This window comes from Salvelinus namaycush, chromosome 7 (genome assembly GCF_016432855.1).
Source record: "Salvelinus namaycush isolate Seneca chromosome 7, SaNama_1.0, whole genome shotgun sequence".
NCBI lineage: Eukaryota > Metazoa > Chordata > Actinopteri > Salmoniformes > Salmonidae > Salvelinus > Salvelinus namaycush.
The window spans coordinates 14,744,989-14,761,144 of record NC_052313.1 but is presented as its reverse complement, the minus strand read 5'-3'; the positions used below and the strand labels follow the sequence as shown (position 1 = coordinate 14,761,144).

General features: G+C 44.3%; 1 protein-coding gene across 1 annotated transcript in view; it reads right to left on the bottom strand.

The window, feature by feature from the left end:
* Window positions 1–2,697: 2,697 nt before the first annotated feature.
* The window catches only part of LOC120050620 (histone-lysine N-methyltransferase 2C-like), a 96,944-nt gene continuing 83,485 nt past the window's right edge, over window positions 2,698–16,156 (bottom strand). Inside the window, exons 33-43 of the mRNA XM_038997209.1 lie at window positions 15,816–16,065; window positions 15,186–15,298; window positions 13,953–14,051; window positions 11,136–12,291; window positions 10,836–10,972; window positions 8,794–8,924; window positions 7,997–8,177; window positions 6,558–6,674; window positions 4,469–4,542; window positions 4,238–4,346; window positions 2,698–4,048 (exon numbers count right to left, since the gene is read on the bottom strand). Coding sequence (XP_038853137.1) covers window positions 3,956–4,048; window positions 4,238–4,346; window positions 4,469–4,542; window positions 6,558–6,674; window positions 7,997–8,177; window positions 8,794–8,924; window positions 10,836–10,972; window positions 11,136–12,291; window positions 13,953–14,051; window positions 15,186–15,298; window positions 15,816–16,065 — 2,460 coding nt within the window. The 3' untranslated portion in view covers window positions 2,698–3,955. The remainder of the gene's footprint in view (window positions 4,049–4,237; window positions 4,347–4,468; window positions 4,543–6,557; window positions 6,675–7,996; window positions 8,178–8,793; window positions 8,925–10,835; window positions 10,973–11,135; window positions 12,292–13,952; window positions 14,052–15,185; window positions 15,299–15,815; window positions 16,066–16,156) is intronic.

Below are 16,156 nucleotides of genomic sequence, written 5' to 3'. Positions count from 1 at the left end.
GTAGCAAGTTAGCCAACTTTAGCCAGTTAGCTTGGGTGCCGTTGTGAGGTCAGAAGCCTCGGATCAACCCTACTCCTCGGCCGGAGTGCCCAAAACACCCAGATCGCACTCGAGTGAATTTACAAACACACCCCTTGTTGATGTGCATAACTGAGTGAGAGAGAGCCTACCTTTTCATTATTGTTTGATCAATAGGACCGTGAAGTTCCCAAATGTAAGAGGACTCCCGTGGTATTTTAGTGCCGTCGGAAAGTATTCAGACCCCTTGACTTCTTCCACATTCTGTTACATTACAGCCTTAATCTAATCCTCAGCAATCTACACAACCTACGACAAAGCGAAAACGAATTGACATTTTTGCAAAAGTATTCAGACCCTTCGCTATGAGACTCGAAATTGAGCAATTAAATTGATTGGACATGATTTGGAAAGGCACACACCTGTCTATATAAGGTCCCACAGTTGACAGTGCATGTCGGAATAAAAACCAAGCCATGAGGTCGAAGGAATTGTACGTAGAGCTCCAAGACAGGATTGTGTCAAGGCACAGATCTGGGGAAGGGTACCCAAAAATGTCTGCAGCATTGAAGGACCCCAAGAACACCGTGGCCTCCATTATTCTTAAGTGGAACAAGTTTGAAACCACCAATACTCTTCCTAGAGCTGGCCGCCCGGCCAAACGGGCGGGCAGCCAATTCTCTTGCCTTGGTTTAAGTTAAATTTTTATAGGGACATTGCACATTAATCAACGTTTCAGTAAAAGTGCCGGTTTTAGCCAGCCGGCTAATTTTCAACCGCAGTCCCTGGGCAGGTTATTAAAACAATTACAATACAGACAATCGATGAGCAGTGAGCACACGCAGAGCAACATAGGACAAGAAAGGGAGGTGACCAAGAACCCGATGGTCACTCTGTGGAGCTGGGAGAACATTCCAGGAGGACAACCATCTCTGCAGCACTCTACTAATCAGGTCTTTATGGTAGTGACCAGACGGAAGCCACTCCTCAGCCCGCTTGGAGTTTGCCAAAAGGCACCTAAAGAATCTCAGACCATGAGAAACAAGATTCTCTGGTCTGATGAAACCACGATTGAACTCTTTGGCCTGAATGCCAAGCGTCACATCTGGAGGAAACCTGGCAGCATCATGCTGTGGGGATGTTTTTCAGCGGCAGGGACTGGGAGACTAGTCAGGATCGAGGCAAAGATGAACGGAGCAAAGTACAGAAAGATCCTTGATGAAAACCTGCTCCAGAGCACTCAGGACCTCAGACTGGGGTGAAGGTTCACCTTCCAACAGGACAACGACCCTAAGCACACAGACAAGACAACGCAGGAGTGGCTTCGGGACAAGTCTCAAAGCCTTGAACCCAAACAAACATCTCTGGAGAGACTTGAAAATAGCTGTTCTGAGAGGATCGGGAGAAACTCCACAAATGCAGGCATGCCAAGCTTGTAGCGTCATACCCAAGAAGACTCAGCTGTAATTGCTGCTTTAACAAAGTAAAGGGTCTGAATACTTATGTAAATGTGATACATTTTAGAATAAGGCTGTAACGTAACAAGGTGGAAAAAGTCAAGGGGTCTGAATACTTTCCGAAGGCACTGTACATATTTGCAGAAATCGATTCAAGTGTATTTTATGGCGTTTGGCGAATGCATTCTAAAGTCACGCTGTTACTACTGCCTGTAAACACAGTCCAGTTCAAAGTGAATTATGCCAGGCCCATGTGGCAAACGGCTTAATTGCATATAAGCCTACGGCGCACCGGTCTGCGGAGACTCAGGTCCTGGACAAGACAGATTAGGTTTTATTTACTCTAGTGTCTAACTCTCTAAAAGCACAGCTGTTTCCCACTCTGTATTGCTATAGAATTTTCACAAATGCCTTACTATACGTCATTCCGTGAAAATGTAAAACAAAATAATCTTCCTGGGGGTGTATACGAACAGATTTCATGTTACAATGCTGTCAGTTCCACTTGAATTACTATGACATACAGTATTTAATTTTATTTAGTGAAATTTTCTATTGTACAAATATTTATCACTGGAATTTTGTTTGAAGTTATGTATTTGTCATACCCTTGAATTGTGCACGGCAACTTCTTTGAAACTGTTGATAGGCTAGACCAGGGCTTTCCAACCTTGGTCCTGGATAGCTACCATCCTGTAGGTGATTCCGCTCTTCAACCAGCTAATTATTAGAATCAGGTGTGCAAGATTAGGGTTGGAGAGCCTTGGGCTACACTGCATTAGCTGTACTTTATACTACATCAGGTTTATTGACCAAAAGATCAACATTGTGTGCAGTCTATGGAAATCATGTTGAATAGGGTAAGTGGAAATGCAGTGATAGTCTTCAATTTCCCAAAGTATATAGCAGTCTTGGATCATACTAGCCATCTGTCCTGCACTGTTCTAGTGAGCTATGATTTTTTTTTCCCCTTATCCAAATGTACGCTGTGCAGTTGAGTAATTCTCTTGCAAATGAGACAACCAAATAAATGTTAATTGAAGTATGAACATGCCTTGTCTAATTTGCAATTGATTGACATTAAAGTTTGGTCCATTTCCTCCCACAGTAGAGAAGTGGCAAATTTCAGATGTAAAATATTTTATTTTTTGTAAATGATCTGATTCCACAACCCATCACACTCTGTATACTTTAAAAAACCTTCCATTTTTTTCTTCTTACATTAGATACTACTATACAGGACAAAGAAAAGACACATACTGTTAAGAGGTCTGAATATTGTACGAGGGAAAATTATGTACAATTTGAAAACATACATGCCATGTACACAAATGAACTTCATTTCAAACTGGTCAGAAAAATGCTAGTACCAGATTGACTTTTGTGATTGAGTCAAATCATATATATTTTTTTTCTCAACTAGCCAGCACGTTTCTTATTCAAAAGAAATGTAAACAACACATTTTGTCAAAAGCATAATGGAGTCCCCTGCAACTGAAAGACATTTTTTAAACATGTGTCTGTTAATTAACTGCATGAGGTAAATCAGACTACTGTGCGTATGATACAGTTAAAGAAGCTAACCGATGGTGTGGGTGGTTTCCAACCTAAATTCACAGTTCTCTAATTCTACGTTCAAATCTGATTAACTAAGGGTTATTAGGATGTAACAGTCTCTGATTGGTGCTCTGTGCAATTCTTAGATTGCGCGTGTCAATGCAACTACATTCTAAATAAAACAAAAATACTCTGGACTTTTGCACAATGATATCCTTCTTAAATACTTTTTTTTGTTGAAAAAAAACCTAAAGAATCATCCAAACAGCCATGAAGCTAAGTTTGAAGTTTGGCTGATTATTTACGTCTTTTACAGATATTTACACATTGTATACAGCAACACGTTCTGATTAGACTGGGCTGCAGTTTGCCGGTGACTCTTTCTCCTCATTTAAAAAAATAACTTCATTTGATAATAAATACGAAAAAAATCTCTTATTTTACATAAATCAAAAACAAACTGACTCATGGAATCAAGTATTTAACAAATTTTTTGTTTTTAGTGCAAGTTAATAATCCCTTAGCTTTGTCCCTAAGGAAGTCCTCTCTGTACATTCCTTGTTCAGTGGCGTCTACATTTCTGTAACTATATATGTATATATTTCTTAATCCGGAGGACCTGCCTCTCTAACTAAGTAAGGCGGTGGCCAGTACAAAACTCTCCTGGTCAACTGGTGAATTCTACCCCAGCCCCAATCCCCTCACACTTTTTAATATTAACAAAAATCCATCTCTACTCTTTTTTGCAGTGAAAGACTCAGCTCACTGCCTTAATAAAAATAGTCGTTCTGCGGTCAGTCTCTTCCCCCGATTAAATTGTTTTAAAAAAAGTAATAGCATATCAACCAACAAGCCTATAAGGAATGCACGTGTGTGTGTGTAATTTTAAAGTGTCGTTGCCCGTCTTTTGCCGCAACTCTGTTCTAGTTCATCCATTTCCGACAGTTAACTGCACCACAGTGGCAAGGGATCTTATGCTGGTCGTCCTCCAGGTCAAATTTGTAGTCGTAACACAGCTAAGAGGGAGAGAGAGAAATCAGTTCAATCCAGCTCTATCGACATGCAAAACTTTGATAACGATATCTATGCATGCTTGATATGACGAGACCATTGTTATTCATGTTTCAGGTAGCTACAGTGCAATTCATTCCCAGTCTCTACTCCCAATATAAAGTAATATTGCTAATGAAAGGTACATATCTTACCTCCTCTCCTCTCTGGATATTACGGCAGGAGCTGATGACGATCTTAACACCTCTCTCCAAGCTCACGGCCTCAGTGATGCAGTTGGGGGCACAGGAGTGGTTGATATATCTGAGGATGATAAAGGGTAAACAACTTTTCTAAATGCTAGTGAAATGACTAGCTTGACCTCAGCATCGAAATGTAACATAAGTGGGGGTCAAATTATGTATTCAGAACGTAGAAACTCCTACCTTGCTGGTCCGCCTGTTATGGTGGCGTCGACCACATGCTCACTGTCCAGGCGGAACATGTAGACTCCACGATTCTGCAGCACAGCAATAGAATCAAATATGTAAGATACAAAATGGCCATGCTTGTCTTGTAGATACAGTGCCTTCAGAAAGTATTCATCCCCTTCGACTTGTTACAGCATGAATTCAAAATGGATTAAATGAACTCACCCATCTACACAACACCCCATAATGACAGTGAAACAATTTCTGCAGCATTGAAGGTCACCATGAACACAGTGGCCTCCATCATTCTTACATGGAAGTTTGGAACCACCAAGACTCTTCCTAGAGCTGGCCGCCTGGCCAAACTGAGCAATCGAGGGAGAAGGGCCTTGGTCAGGGAGTTGACCAAGAGCCTGATGGTCACTCTGACAGAGTTTCTCTGTGGAGAAGGGAGAACCTTCCAGAAGGACAGCACTCTACCAATCGGGCCTTTATGGTAGTGACCAGACAGAAGCCTCTCTTCAGTAAAAGGCCCGAATGGAGCTTGCCAAAAGGCACATAATGGATTCAGACCATGAGAAACAAGATTCAACTCTTTAGCCTGAATGCCAAGTGTCATGTCTGGAGGAAACCTGATGGTAGCAGCATCATGCTGTGGGGATGTTTTTCAGCGGCAGGGACTGGGAGACTAGTCAGGATCGAGGCAAAGCTGAATGGAGCAAAGTACAGAGAGATCCTTGATGAAAACCTGCTCCAGAGCACTCAGGACCTGCTTCACCATAGGGATGGTGTCAGGTTTCCTCCAGACATGACACTTGGCATTCAGGCTAAAGAGTTGAATCTTGTTTCTCATGGTCTGAATCCATTATGTGCCTTTTGGCAAGCTCCATTCGGGCCTTTTACTGAAGAGAGGCTTCTGTCTGGTCACTACCATAAAGGCCCGATTGGTAGAGTGCTGTCCTTCTGGAAGGTTCTCCCTTCTCCACAGAGAAACTCTGTCAGAGTGACCATCAGGCTCTTGGTCAACTCCCTGACCAAGGCCCTTCTCCCTCGATTGCTCAGTTTGGCCACTCAGGACCTCAGACTGGGCGAAGGTTCACCTTCCAACAGGACAACGACCCAGCCAGAGCCTGGACTGGGAATTGAACCTGATCTAACATCTCTAGAGAGACCTGAAAATAGCTGTGCAGCGACGCTCCCCATCCAATCTGACAGAGCTTGAGAAGATCTGCGATACTCCCCAAACAAAGGTGTGCCAGGCTTGTAGCGTCATACCTAAGACTTGAGGCTGTAATCACTGCCAAAGGTGCTTCAACAAAGTACTGAGTAAAGGTGATTTTAAAAAAATAAATAAACTTGTTTTTGCTTTGTCATTATGGGGTATTGTGTGTCGATTGAGGAAAAAAACTATTATCAATTTTAGAATTAGGCTAACGTAACAAAGTCAAGGGGTCTGAATGCACTAACTACAATGTTGTTGATCCATCCTCGGTGTTCTCTTATCACAGCCATTTAAACTCTTGTTTTTAAGTCTCCATTGGACTCATGGTGAAATCCCTGAGGGGTCAACTGAGTTAAGGACACCTGTATCTTTGTAGTGACTGGGTGTATTGATACACCATTCAAAGTGATATTCAATGTCTGCTTTTGTAAATAATTGTTTATCTACCCATAGGTGCCCTTTGCGAGGCATTGGAAAACCTCCCTGGTCTTTGTGGTTGAATCTGTGTTTGAAATTCACTGCTCGACTGAGGGACCGTACAGAGATGAGGCAGTCACTCAAAAATCATGTTAAACACTACTTGCACACAGTGAGTCCATGTAACTTACTGACTCAAAACATTTCAGCTTTTCATTATGGGGTTTGTGTATAGGCCAGTGACAAAAATATCAACATTTTATTCCATTTTAAATTCAGGCTGTAATGGGAATACTTTCTGGAGGCACTATGGCCAAAGGTATTTAGACACCACTTCAAATGAGTGGATTCAGCTATGTCAGCCACACCCGTTGCTTAAAGGTATATACAATCGAGCACACAGCAGAATGGCCTTACACATGTAGTGTATCTAGTCTTGTGGTAAAAATGTCTATCTAAACTCACCTGGGATTCATACATCTTCTCCATCCGGTTGGCGACCTCGTTGCGAATGAGGGTACCGATGTACTCAATCACCATGGTGTGGGACTCAATGTCCCTGGCGGCATACAGACCCAACCCCTGCCAGAGGACAGACACAGTGCGGGTTAACACCTCAAACAACTTAACTCGACTTAGAACGCAAACAACCACTAGCGGAACCCCTCCACAACATTCCGCTGAAAAGGCAGCGCAGGAAATTCAAAAATATTTTTTTGAAATATGAAACTTTCACACATTAACAAGTCCAATAGAGCAAATGAAAGATAAACATCTTGTTAATCTACCCATTGTGTCCGATTTTAAAAAGGCTTTACAGCGAAAGCACAACATATGATTATGTTAGGTCAGAGCCAAGTCACAAAAACACACAGCCATTTTTCCAGCCAAAGATAGGAGTCACGAAAAGCAGAAATATAGATAAAAATTAATCACTAACCTTTGATGATACTCATAGGACATCATGTTACACAATACATGTATGTTTTGTTCGATAATGTGCATATTTATATCCAAAAATCTAAGTTTACATTGATGCGTTACGTGCAGTAATGTTTTGATTCCAAAACATCCGGTATTTTGCATATAGCCACATCATAGAAATAACATGATAAATATTCACTTACCTTTGATGATCTTCATCAGAATGCACTCCCAGGAATCCCAGTTCGACAATAAATGACTGATTTGTTCCATAAAGTCCATCATTTATGTCCAAATAGCCACTTGTTGTTAGCGTGTTCAGCCCATCTTCATGAGGCGCGAGCACTACGTCCAGACAAAAACTCAAAGTTCTGTTACAGGTCGTAGAAACATGTCAAACGATATATGGAATCAATCTTTAGGATGTTTTTAACATAATGTTCCAACCGGAGAATTCCATTGTCTGTAGAAAAGCACTGGAACGAGAGCTAACTCTGTCGGGACCGCGCGTCACGAGCCTGAGACACTCTGCCAGACCCATGACTCATTCAGCTCCCATTCTCCCCTCCTTTATAGCAGAAGCCTGAAACAAGTTTCTAAAGACGGTTGACATCTAGTGGAAGCCTTAGGAAGTGCAACTTGACCCCATAGACACTGTATTCGGTAGGCTAAGCTTTGAAAAACTACAAACCTCAGATTTCCCACTTCCTGGTTGGATTTTTCTCAGGTTTTCGCCTCCCATATGAGTTCTGTTATACTCACAGACATCATTCAGAGTGTTTTCTATCCAATACTAATAATAATGTGCATATATTAGCATCTGGGACTGAGTAGGAGGCAGTTCACTCTGGGCACGCTATTCATCCAAAAGTGAAAATGTTGCCCCCTATCCCAAACAGGTTAAAGAAGTATATTGAATCTGCATCAGTGATGTGTAGAGACCGCATGTAGCCCTAGCACAGAGTGGCAAAGGTGCCCACCTGAATGCGAGAGCGTGCCAGGTACACATTGCTCTTCCACTCTGCCTTCATGCGTCGGTACTGGAAGGGGATGGATGCAAACTGCTTGGGGGTCACCTCTTCTGGTGCTTCCACCACACCCACGCTGCCAACTGTCTGCATGGACTTAGAGGAGCCGCCGGTGCTGGACAAAGTGTGAGATCTACAGAAAGAGAAGCCAAAACACATGAGACACCCTGAAGCATTTCCACAACAGGAAGTTCGAATTACAGTACTACTTTTGTAGGGTTGGACTGTGTATGGGGGCTTCCTGAACCCAGATTATGCCCACTCCTAACTGGCATTGTTAATGGAGACAGTCCATTTAAAGGTACAGGAATGGGCTTAATTTGGGCCTCTGGGAAGGCTGTAAGAGTTTCACCAAACGAGAATCAAGTAGGAGTTAGTTATTGGGTGGAGAGGCAGCTATTGTGTGGTTAAGAGCAGAACCCTTCCTACCAGGGATACCAACATCTAGCTTTATACTGAAAATGGGCGTGACAATGAAGGATGATGACTTCACAAGAAAAGAGTGATGGAGGAAAGCGGTTGTTTTTGCTACATTGATTTAAATCAAAGGAACCTCATGACTCATTTCTTACAACTAGGAATCTGTGAAGTGACTTTAAAAAAAACATGCATAAAGAGGATACTGAAGAAGAGAGAACACCTTGTTGTGGATGGAACAAAGACAACGTTTTCCAGAGATTAAAACAGTGGCCGAAACAAACATGGCAGGAACTTAAGGGTAAAATCATACAGAATACCTTAACACCAACCTCTTGACATGGGTGCAGGTCTTGGGTTCCGAGCGGGCACTGCCAGTTGGGTTGATGGCCAAGGGGAGATCCATCAGAGGGTTCCGTCCAAAACGGAAAGTGTAACTTTCACAGGCCTCCACTCCAGGGAGCTGGGAGATGCAGGCGCGCACACACACAATGAAAAATATATATTTTGTAACATGTAAGTGGTTTGAGGGTTTATAATGACAAAGTTTTAAACACTCAATAGTACATTTCAGGTTTCCATTATGATGTGTAAGTGGATATATTGAACTATTTTTCCTACAGGTAATTTTTTAAAGAAATGTCTTACACCACTTAACCTTCGATTGAAAAAGTGCTTTCATAATCAACTGAAAAGCCAGATTCTAAAATAGTGTCTGATGGAGAACCTCCTGTGCCTGTGAAAAGCCTTTTCCTTCAAAGCACTTAATGGAGTTGAAGCTATTTTGTATTGGTGCTTTTAACAAAAATGTTTTGATTTGCCCAAACCAATGGCCTTGAAGAAAATTCAAACCCAAACTGGGTTAGCTACAGTGTATTCAGGAATTATTCAGACCGGTTCCCTTTTTCCAAATTGTTACATTACAGCCTTATTCTAAAATGGATTAAATAAATGTTTTCCCTCAATCTACACACAATACTCCATAAAGACCAATCGAAAACAGGTTTTTAGAAATGTTTGCAAATGTATTAAAAATATGAAACACCTTATTTACATAAGTATTCAGACCCTTTGCTATGAGACTCGAAATTGAGCTCAGGTGCCTCCTGTTTCCATTGATCATCCTTGATGTTTCTACAACTTGTGGTAAATTCAGTTGATTGGACATGATTTGGAAAGACACACACGTGTCTATAAAAGGTCCCACAGTTGACAGTGCATGTCAGAGCAAAAACCAAGCCATGAGGTCGAAGGAATTGTCCGTAGAGCGCTGAGACAGGATTGTGTCGAGGCACAGATCTGGGGAAGTGTACCAAAACATTTCTGCAGCATTGAAGGTCCCCAAGAATACAGTGGCCTCAATCATTCTTAACTGGAAGAAGTTTGGAACCACAAACTTTTCTTAGCGCTGGCCACCCAGCCAAACTGAGCAATCGAGGGAGAAAGCCCTTGGTCAGGGGGGTGACCAAGAACCGGATGGTCACTCCAGAGTTCCTCTGTGGAGATGGGAGAACCTTCCAGAAGGACAACCATCTCTGCATGACTCCACCAATCAGGCTTTTATGGTAGTGGCCAGACAGAAGCCACTCCTCAGTAAAAGGCACATGACAGCCCGCTTGGAGCTTGCCAAAAGGCACCTAAAGGACTCTCAGAAACAAGATTCTCTGGTCTGATGAAACCAAGATTGAACTCTTTAGCCTGAATGCCAAGTGTCCTGTCTGGAGGAAACCTGGCACCATCCCTACTGTGAAGCATGGTGGTGGCAGCATCATGCTTTGGGGATGTTTTTCAGTGGCAGGGACTTGGCGACTAGTCAGGATCGAGGGAAATATTAACTGAGCAAAGTACAGAAAGATTCTTGAAGAAAATCTGCTCACCTTCTAACAGGACAACGACCCTAAGCACACAGCAAAGACAACGCAGGAGTGGTTTCGGGACAAGTCTCTGAATGTCCTTGAGTGGCCCGACCAGAGCCCGGACTTGAACCTGATCGAACATGTCTGGAGAGACCTGAAAATAGCTGTGCAGCGACGCTCCCCATCCTACCTGATAGAGCTTGAGAGGATCTGCAGAGAAGAATGGGAGAAACTCCCCAAATACAGGTGTGCCAAGCTTGTAGCGTCATACCCAAGAAGACTCGAGGCTGTAATCGCTGCCAAAAGTGCTTCAACAAAGTAAGTAAAGGGTCCAATTTTGTATTTTTCATTATGGGGTATCGTGTTTAGATTTTCAGGGGGGGGAAAACGATTGAATCAATTTGTGAATAAGTCTAACGTAACAAAATGTGTAAAGTCAAGGGGTCTGAATACTTTCCGAATGCACTGTATACACCCACCTAAAACGTTCTACTCTCTCTTGCCATCTCTGCCCTTACCGATTCCACGATCCTGGTGACGGCAGTGACAGTGAATCCAAACAGGTCCTCTCCCTTCAGGTAGACGGGGAACAGTTTCAGAGTTCCAGACTCGTTACGCCGCTCAGCCACAGGCTCCAGAATCTTGTCCCAGACACCTACAACACAACAAACGGGATATTTAGGGGTGAGGTCAATAAGGTCATGTTCATAAGGCATTTAATGGAAGAAAACTGACTGAAACAGATGGACTAGCTGGACATTTTCATTTTCTGTTGCAACCCCCCCAGGTCTGTTTCTCACCCCACCACGCCCCCTTACCTTTGGGTGAGGCGCCGGTGAGCACCAGGTCATCGTAGCCCTGTTCCATCACCCGCACCACAAACTCCGGGCGGCCCTCGTTCTCCTCCACCGAGCACAGGTAGCGGCAGCGGCGGTTGCCGTGACGTGTGCTCCAGTAGATGCGGCTGGCCCGGTAGCCCACGGGGAAGATGGCGTTGGCAGAGTGGAAGGCGGCCATCTGCTGGGGAAGCAGCTGACCCACAGTGTGGAACACCAGGCTGCCCACACGGAACGTGTGCCGGTGCTCGCCACGCTGCATGATGCTGGCCATCTGCCGCGCCTCATCACGCTGCACGTAGACACGGCGGAACACTGCGAAGCAGCGCAGCTCGTGGTCGTGGTGGTTAGTGGCGGACGCCACGGCCCTGTCGCTGCCCCGGGGCCGGTGCAGGTGGCACAGCATGGTCTTGTCCTTGAAGAAGGTGCACTGGGCCTTGAGGGCGCATGTGAAGTGGTAGGCATTGGCGCAGCGCAACCGGTGGCAGCGGCTGGTGGCGCCCGTCTGCTGGCAGTAGGCGCAGCGCACCGCCATGCCCCGCCGTAACGCCAGCTCCACGTTGATAAGGGCGCCTGCCTGCGTCTCATACACCTCCGATGACCACAGTGCACAGTTAAGGTGCACCCACAAGTCTAGGTCCAGGTTCAGGAGCCGCGCGGGCCCGTCCGTCACACCGTCGCCCTCCTCGTGGCAGAAGCAGCAACGTCGAAGGTCGCGGGGAAGGGGATCAGGACGCAGAGAGGCGCCCAGCTTCCTCAGCAGCTTGTCCATCTCGTCCTCACCGGGCAGAGAGGACAGCAGGGTTCTGCTAGTGGGAACCACAATGTGCACGCTCCACTTGCGCCAACGCAGGCCCTTCCAGCGCTTATGGTGGTACGGCGACATATCACCTCCCCCGCTGGCTGAGTGGACCGCCCTGGGCCTTGGCTTGAACTTGACCGTCACCTTGAGAGTATCCGGCTTGGGTTTCTCAGAGGGGAAGGAGATGGAATGGGGGCTGGAGGGGGACGACTGTTTGGGCTGCAGCTGGGCCAGGCAGTGGACGTCCAGTGTGGACATGTTGTTACTATACTGGTGGAGCACCTTGGACGGGCTCTCTTTAACCGACGACTCAGGCAAGAGAGGAGACATGTTTGGCTGCGAAAGAGAGTTTACTCATTAGGAAACCAATGCTAATTCCTCAGCAATGGCATCTTTGGTCATTGTTAGACCATGTTAAAATATTCCACCTGCTTTTTGACTGCGCTTAAATGAACACATACATCCACTCATTCTCCATGCAATCCATGAGTCCAACCCATTATAAGAATACCAACGTTCATACACATTTTGACAGCTGGAATCTTTTTTTTTTGGACACACTTTTTCATGACTTAACATTTCCATGACCAACAACTGGCGACGTCGCTATAAGTGAGGCTCTCTGGGAGGCTGCTCTCTGATTACATTTACCATCTCCTGTCGTTGAGCAAGGTACTTAACCCCCCCACAGTAGAATACCTGTTAGGCAACTGTGTCAACCCTCAGTCTGGAGAGCTACTGCGTGTGCAGACTTTTGATAAAGCTCTGCTCAAACACATCAGAGCCCGTTTATCAAGGTCCGGTTGAGCAGGTCATTTCTGAAATTTGTTTTGTTGGAGGGGAATAAAAGCCTGCACACCCATTAGAAATAAAAGCTTGCACACCCATTAGCTCTCCTGGAGAATGGTTAACCACCCTTGATGTATAACATTTCACGCCTTTTGAAATAATTCGCTCATTCAATATATCAAAGATCAAATGGCTATGGTAGGCCATTTTCAAAAATAAATGCATCTAGTTTACGTAGTCATATTTACCTTAGATGCTAGTCAGCCTGCAAAGTAAACAATTCTATCGAGTTGCAATGGCCCCATACATCCAAATCAACTGGAATTGAACGAATCCCAAATAATACAACAGCGAAGTGAATCATTCTTTCTAAAATAATATTTTAAATTAAACATGAATCATTCAAAACGGGTTAAACATTATGGCCTTATTTGCAAGTGTCGGTGGAAAGTTTTTTTGGGGCATGACGAAACATTATATGCTAATAATAGCTAAAGACTTAGACTTATGGGTTAAGCCGGGGAGCTAAGCTATATGGAATTGTTTTAGGAAGGTCATACCAAGGATCATTTTGCTATTTGATTTAGAATTTTAAGACCCCTTGAAGTAATTTTTTTTATTTTATATTTTTTAAATATGATAAAATACATTTTGGCCTTACTGCTATTAACCCATACAAACGAATGGAACAACAGATAGTCTGAAGGAAATTTGTTCTGAACTGTCTGTATATATCAGTCAACAAATAAAATGTTTTATTATGTTAATTCGATTTTTGCGGGGGGGCGCGGACATCAACCTTAGGGGGTACAATATATGTTTTGAATTGGCTACCTAGTTTTTAGAGGCTAGGCCTACATGCTGTTGCAATGCCGACTGTCTTGTTCTACTTGAGCAACGGCCCACTCGTCTTGCACAAATGCAGGTGATGCTCGCAAACACAGACGCACTAAAGTGTCATTCCGATCCTGTCGATTTTTATTCCTTTGATAAAATGTGCCTGAATAAATTACATTAACAGAAACTATGAAATTAATTTATGATTTTCCCCAAAAAGATTTTAGTATTTTTCCAGACCTGGAAAATGCCACACAAAAAAATCCTGGACTCTTTCAGGATTTTCTACATACCATACTGGTATCAGTGAGGTTCTCTCAAAAAGCTAAGAGAGCAAAAGATAAGTGTTGAGTACAGTTAGAGATACACACCTTACTGTCCATGGCTTTGGATTGTGTGGCAGTGGTGTGGAGGACGAAACAGTTATGGCTGCAGAAGACCATGCTGCCCCCCGCATGGTTCGGTCTCTCCTGTGGAAAGCAAAGACAAGTCAGCATCATGTACATTAGGCACAAAAAGGAAGAAATGTCTCAGTGAAACGGGCAGGTATTAACAACCTGTGCAATTAGAAACACTCATTTTTGTTTTCCGTTGCAAAACGTTTTGCCTTAATGAACATGACCCAGGTCACAGACAGGGCCACTCTGCCTGAACATGCATGAGACACACAGTTCGGCACTGTCCAGAAACAACTACTACTACCCCATATGTGATCCTCAAGATATCCTACATATGGGAACCTGCTGTGCCACAGCCATTGTGTTGACGCCATAAAGAGTCGGGACATTTGCATAGTGTGTGTGGGCTGGCAGGAAGAGGAGAAAGACATCAAAGGTAACTCCTGATTTAAACAGCCTTGCATTTACATACTCCACCCGCTTGCTCAACTCGGGCCATCTCGACTCCTCCCGTGGTAAATAAGGAAGTGTGTCGTGGCAGTGGTCCCTCGGGGGTTAGGCAGTTAACCTGGTAATTGTTCTGGGGCGGATCATTACTTCCCCAAAGGGAACGGGGATTAGCATAATAAGGCAACCGTTTTCTACGTACCCCCCTAAGGGAGGACTTGAGGCAGGTCGCATGCTTTGAAGTGCTCAAAGTATACTTTAACCTCAAGCTCTTGAGCTCTTTATATGGATGGTACATAAGGGAGGGCTGGAGGAACTAAGAGCAAATGATGACATGAATTTTAATAATGCAAAAAAAAAACTGTCAATCTCAGAGGGGTTGATAAATTCATAAAAGCAGGCCTTAGCTTGACTTTTTTGGCTCAGATAAATCTCATTCCTCAGCAACCAAATTTATACTGTAGACATGATAGGTATGAGGCTTCAGGCTTATACAATTCAAATGACTAAAATTGTTCAAATTAACAATACTTTTGGGGCTCCCAAGTGTGGCAGTGGTTTAAGGCACTGCATCTCAGTGCTAGAGGTGTCACTACAGACCTTGGTTCGATTCCAGGCTGCATCACAACCGGCCCCATAGGGCGGCCCAGCGTCGTTAGGGTTTGGCCGCCATTGTAAATATGAATTTGTTCTTAACTGACTTGCATAGTAAAATTAAAATATTTGCTTCAGTCGAGCAACAACTGATCTGGGGCTTACCCGTTTGCTGCAGGGTAGGTCTTTGGTGGACTTGCGGACTCCGTTTCCCAGAACCAGCACCTTGCAGTTCCAGCACCACTGGGGTTTAGGCCCGTCTCCCCTGGCAGACGGACCTAAAACACAAACAACTCAATCAAACTGACCATCAACATCGCAGAACACTTAAATGTATCGTCAATCAAAACACCTGGGTGAAAGACAGGTGAACAAGAACAAAAGACCGCTAGTACGATTGCATTTGTGTCATTTCACATGGCTTCTTCAAAATCAATTAAGTCACCCATATTATACTTTGAAAGTCTGGAACCGAAAACCTAACAGGTTCATCATCCCCAACCATTAGGGGATTTCATTAAACTTCAAATCTCGGACATGATCAATAAAGGCTAGATAGGACTATCAGAGAGCTCTGGCTCACACACAGACTAGTGTTTCCATGACTAGCTCTTTGTTCAAAATCTTTTCTAAACAGACAATTGTTTGTATGGAAAGTAATAGGAAAACCAGTAAAAGAAAGTGCTAACTTAAAGATATGGTTCCACCACGATTTAACTAGCTCTGTGGGCCAGAAACACCTATTTCTCCCATCACTATCAGTAGTTTAAAGTTGCATTGCTGGTGTGTACTGACCGGCGCTGGTAGGTGGCTGCTGGCTAATTCCGGAATGGGTGTGCGGTCCGGGGGGTCTCAGGAACCTCATGGTGGGGGGCTGCTGGGGGAACATGGCCGCGTGGTGGGGGTCCACACCCTTGGTCTGAGGCACCTTGACTCCAGCCAGCAGGGCCAGGGAGCTACGCTCGGGGCCGCAGCTCACCTCGTAGCTAACGGGGATGTTCACACACAGCAGGTCGGCCACCGCAGCCACCATGCCAGGGATGTTCTACAGGTCCGGAAAGGGTCAGGGTGGTCTAATAAGTTCGTGGTCAATACAAACAGCCTTATGCGAGACAACCCATTTTGTCTATCTTGCA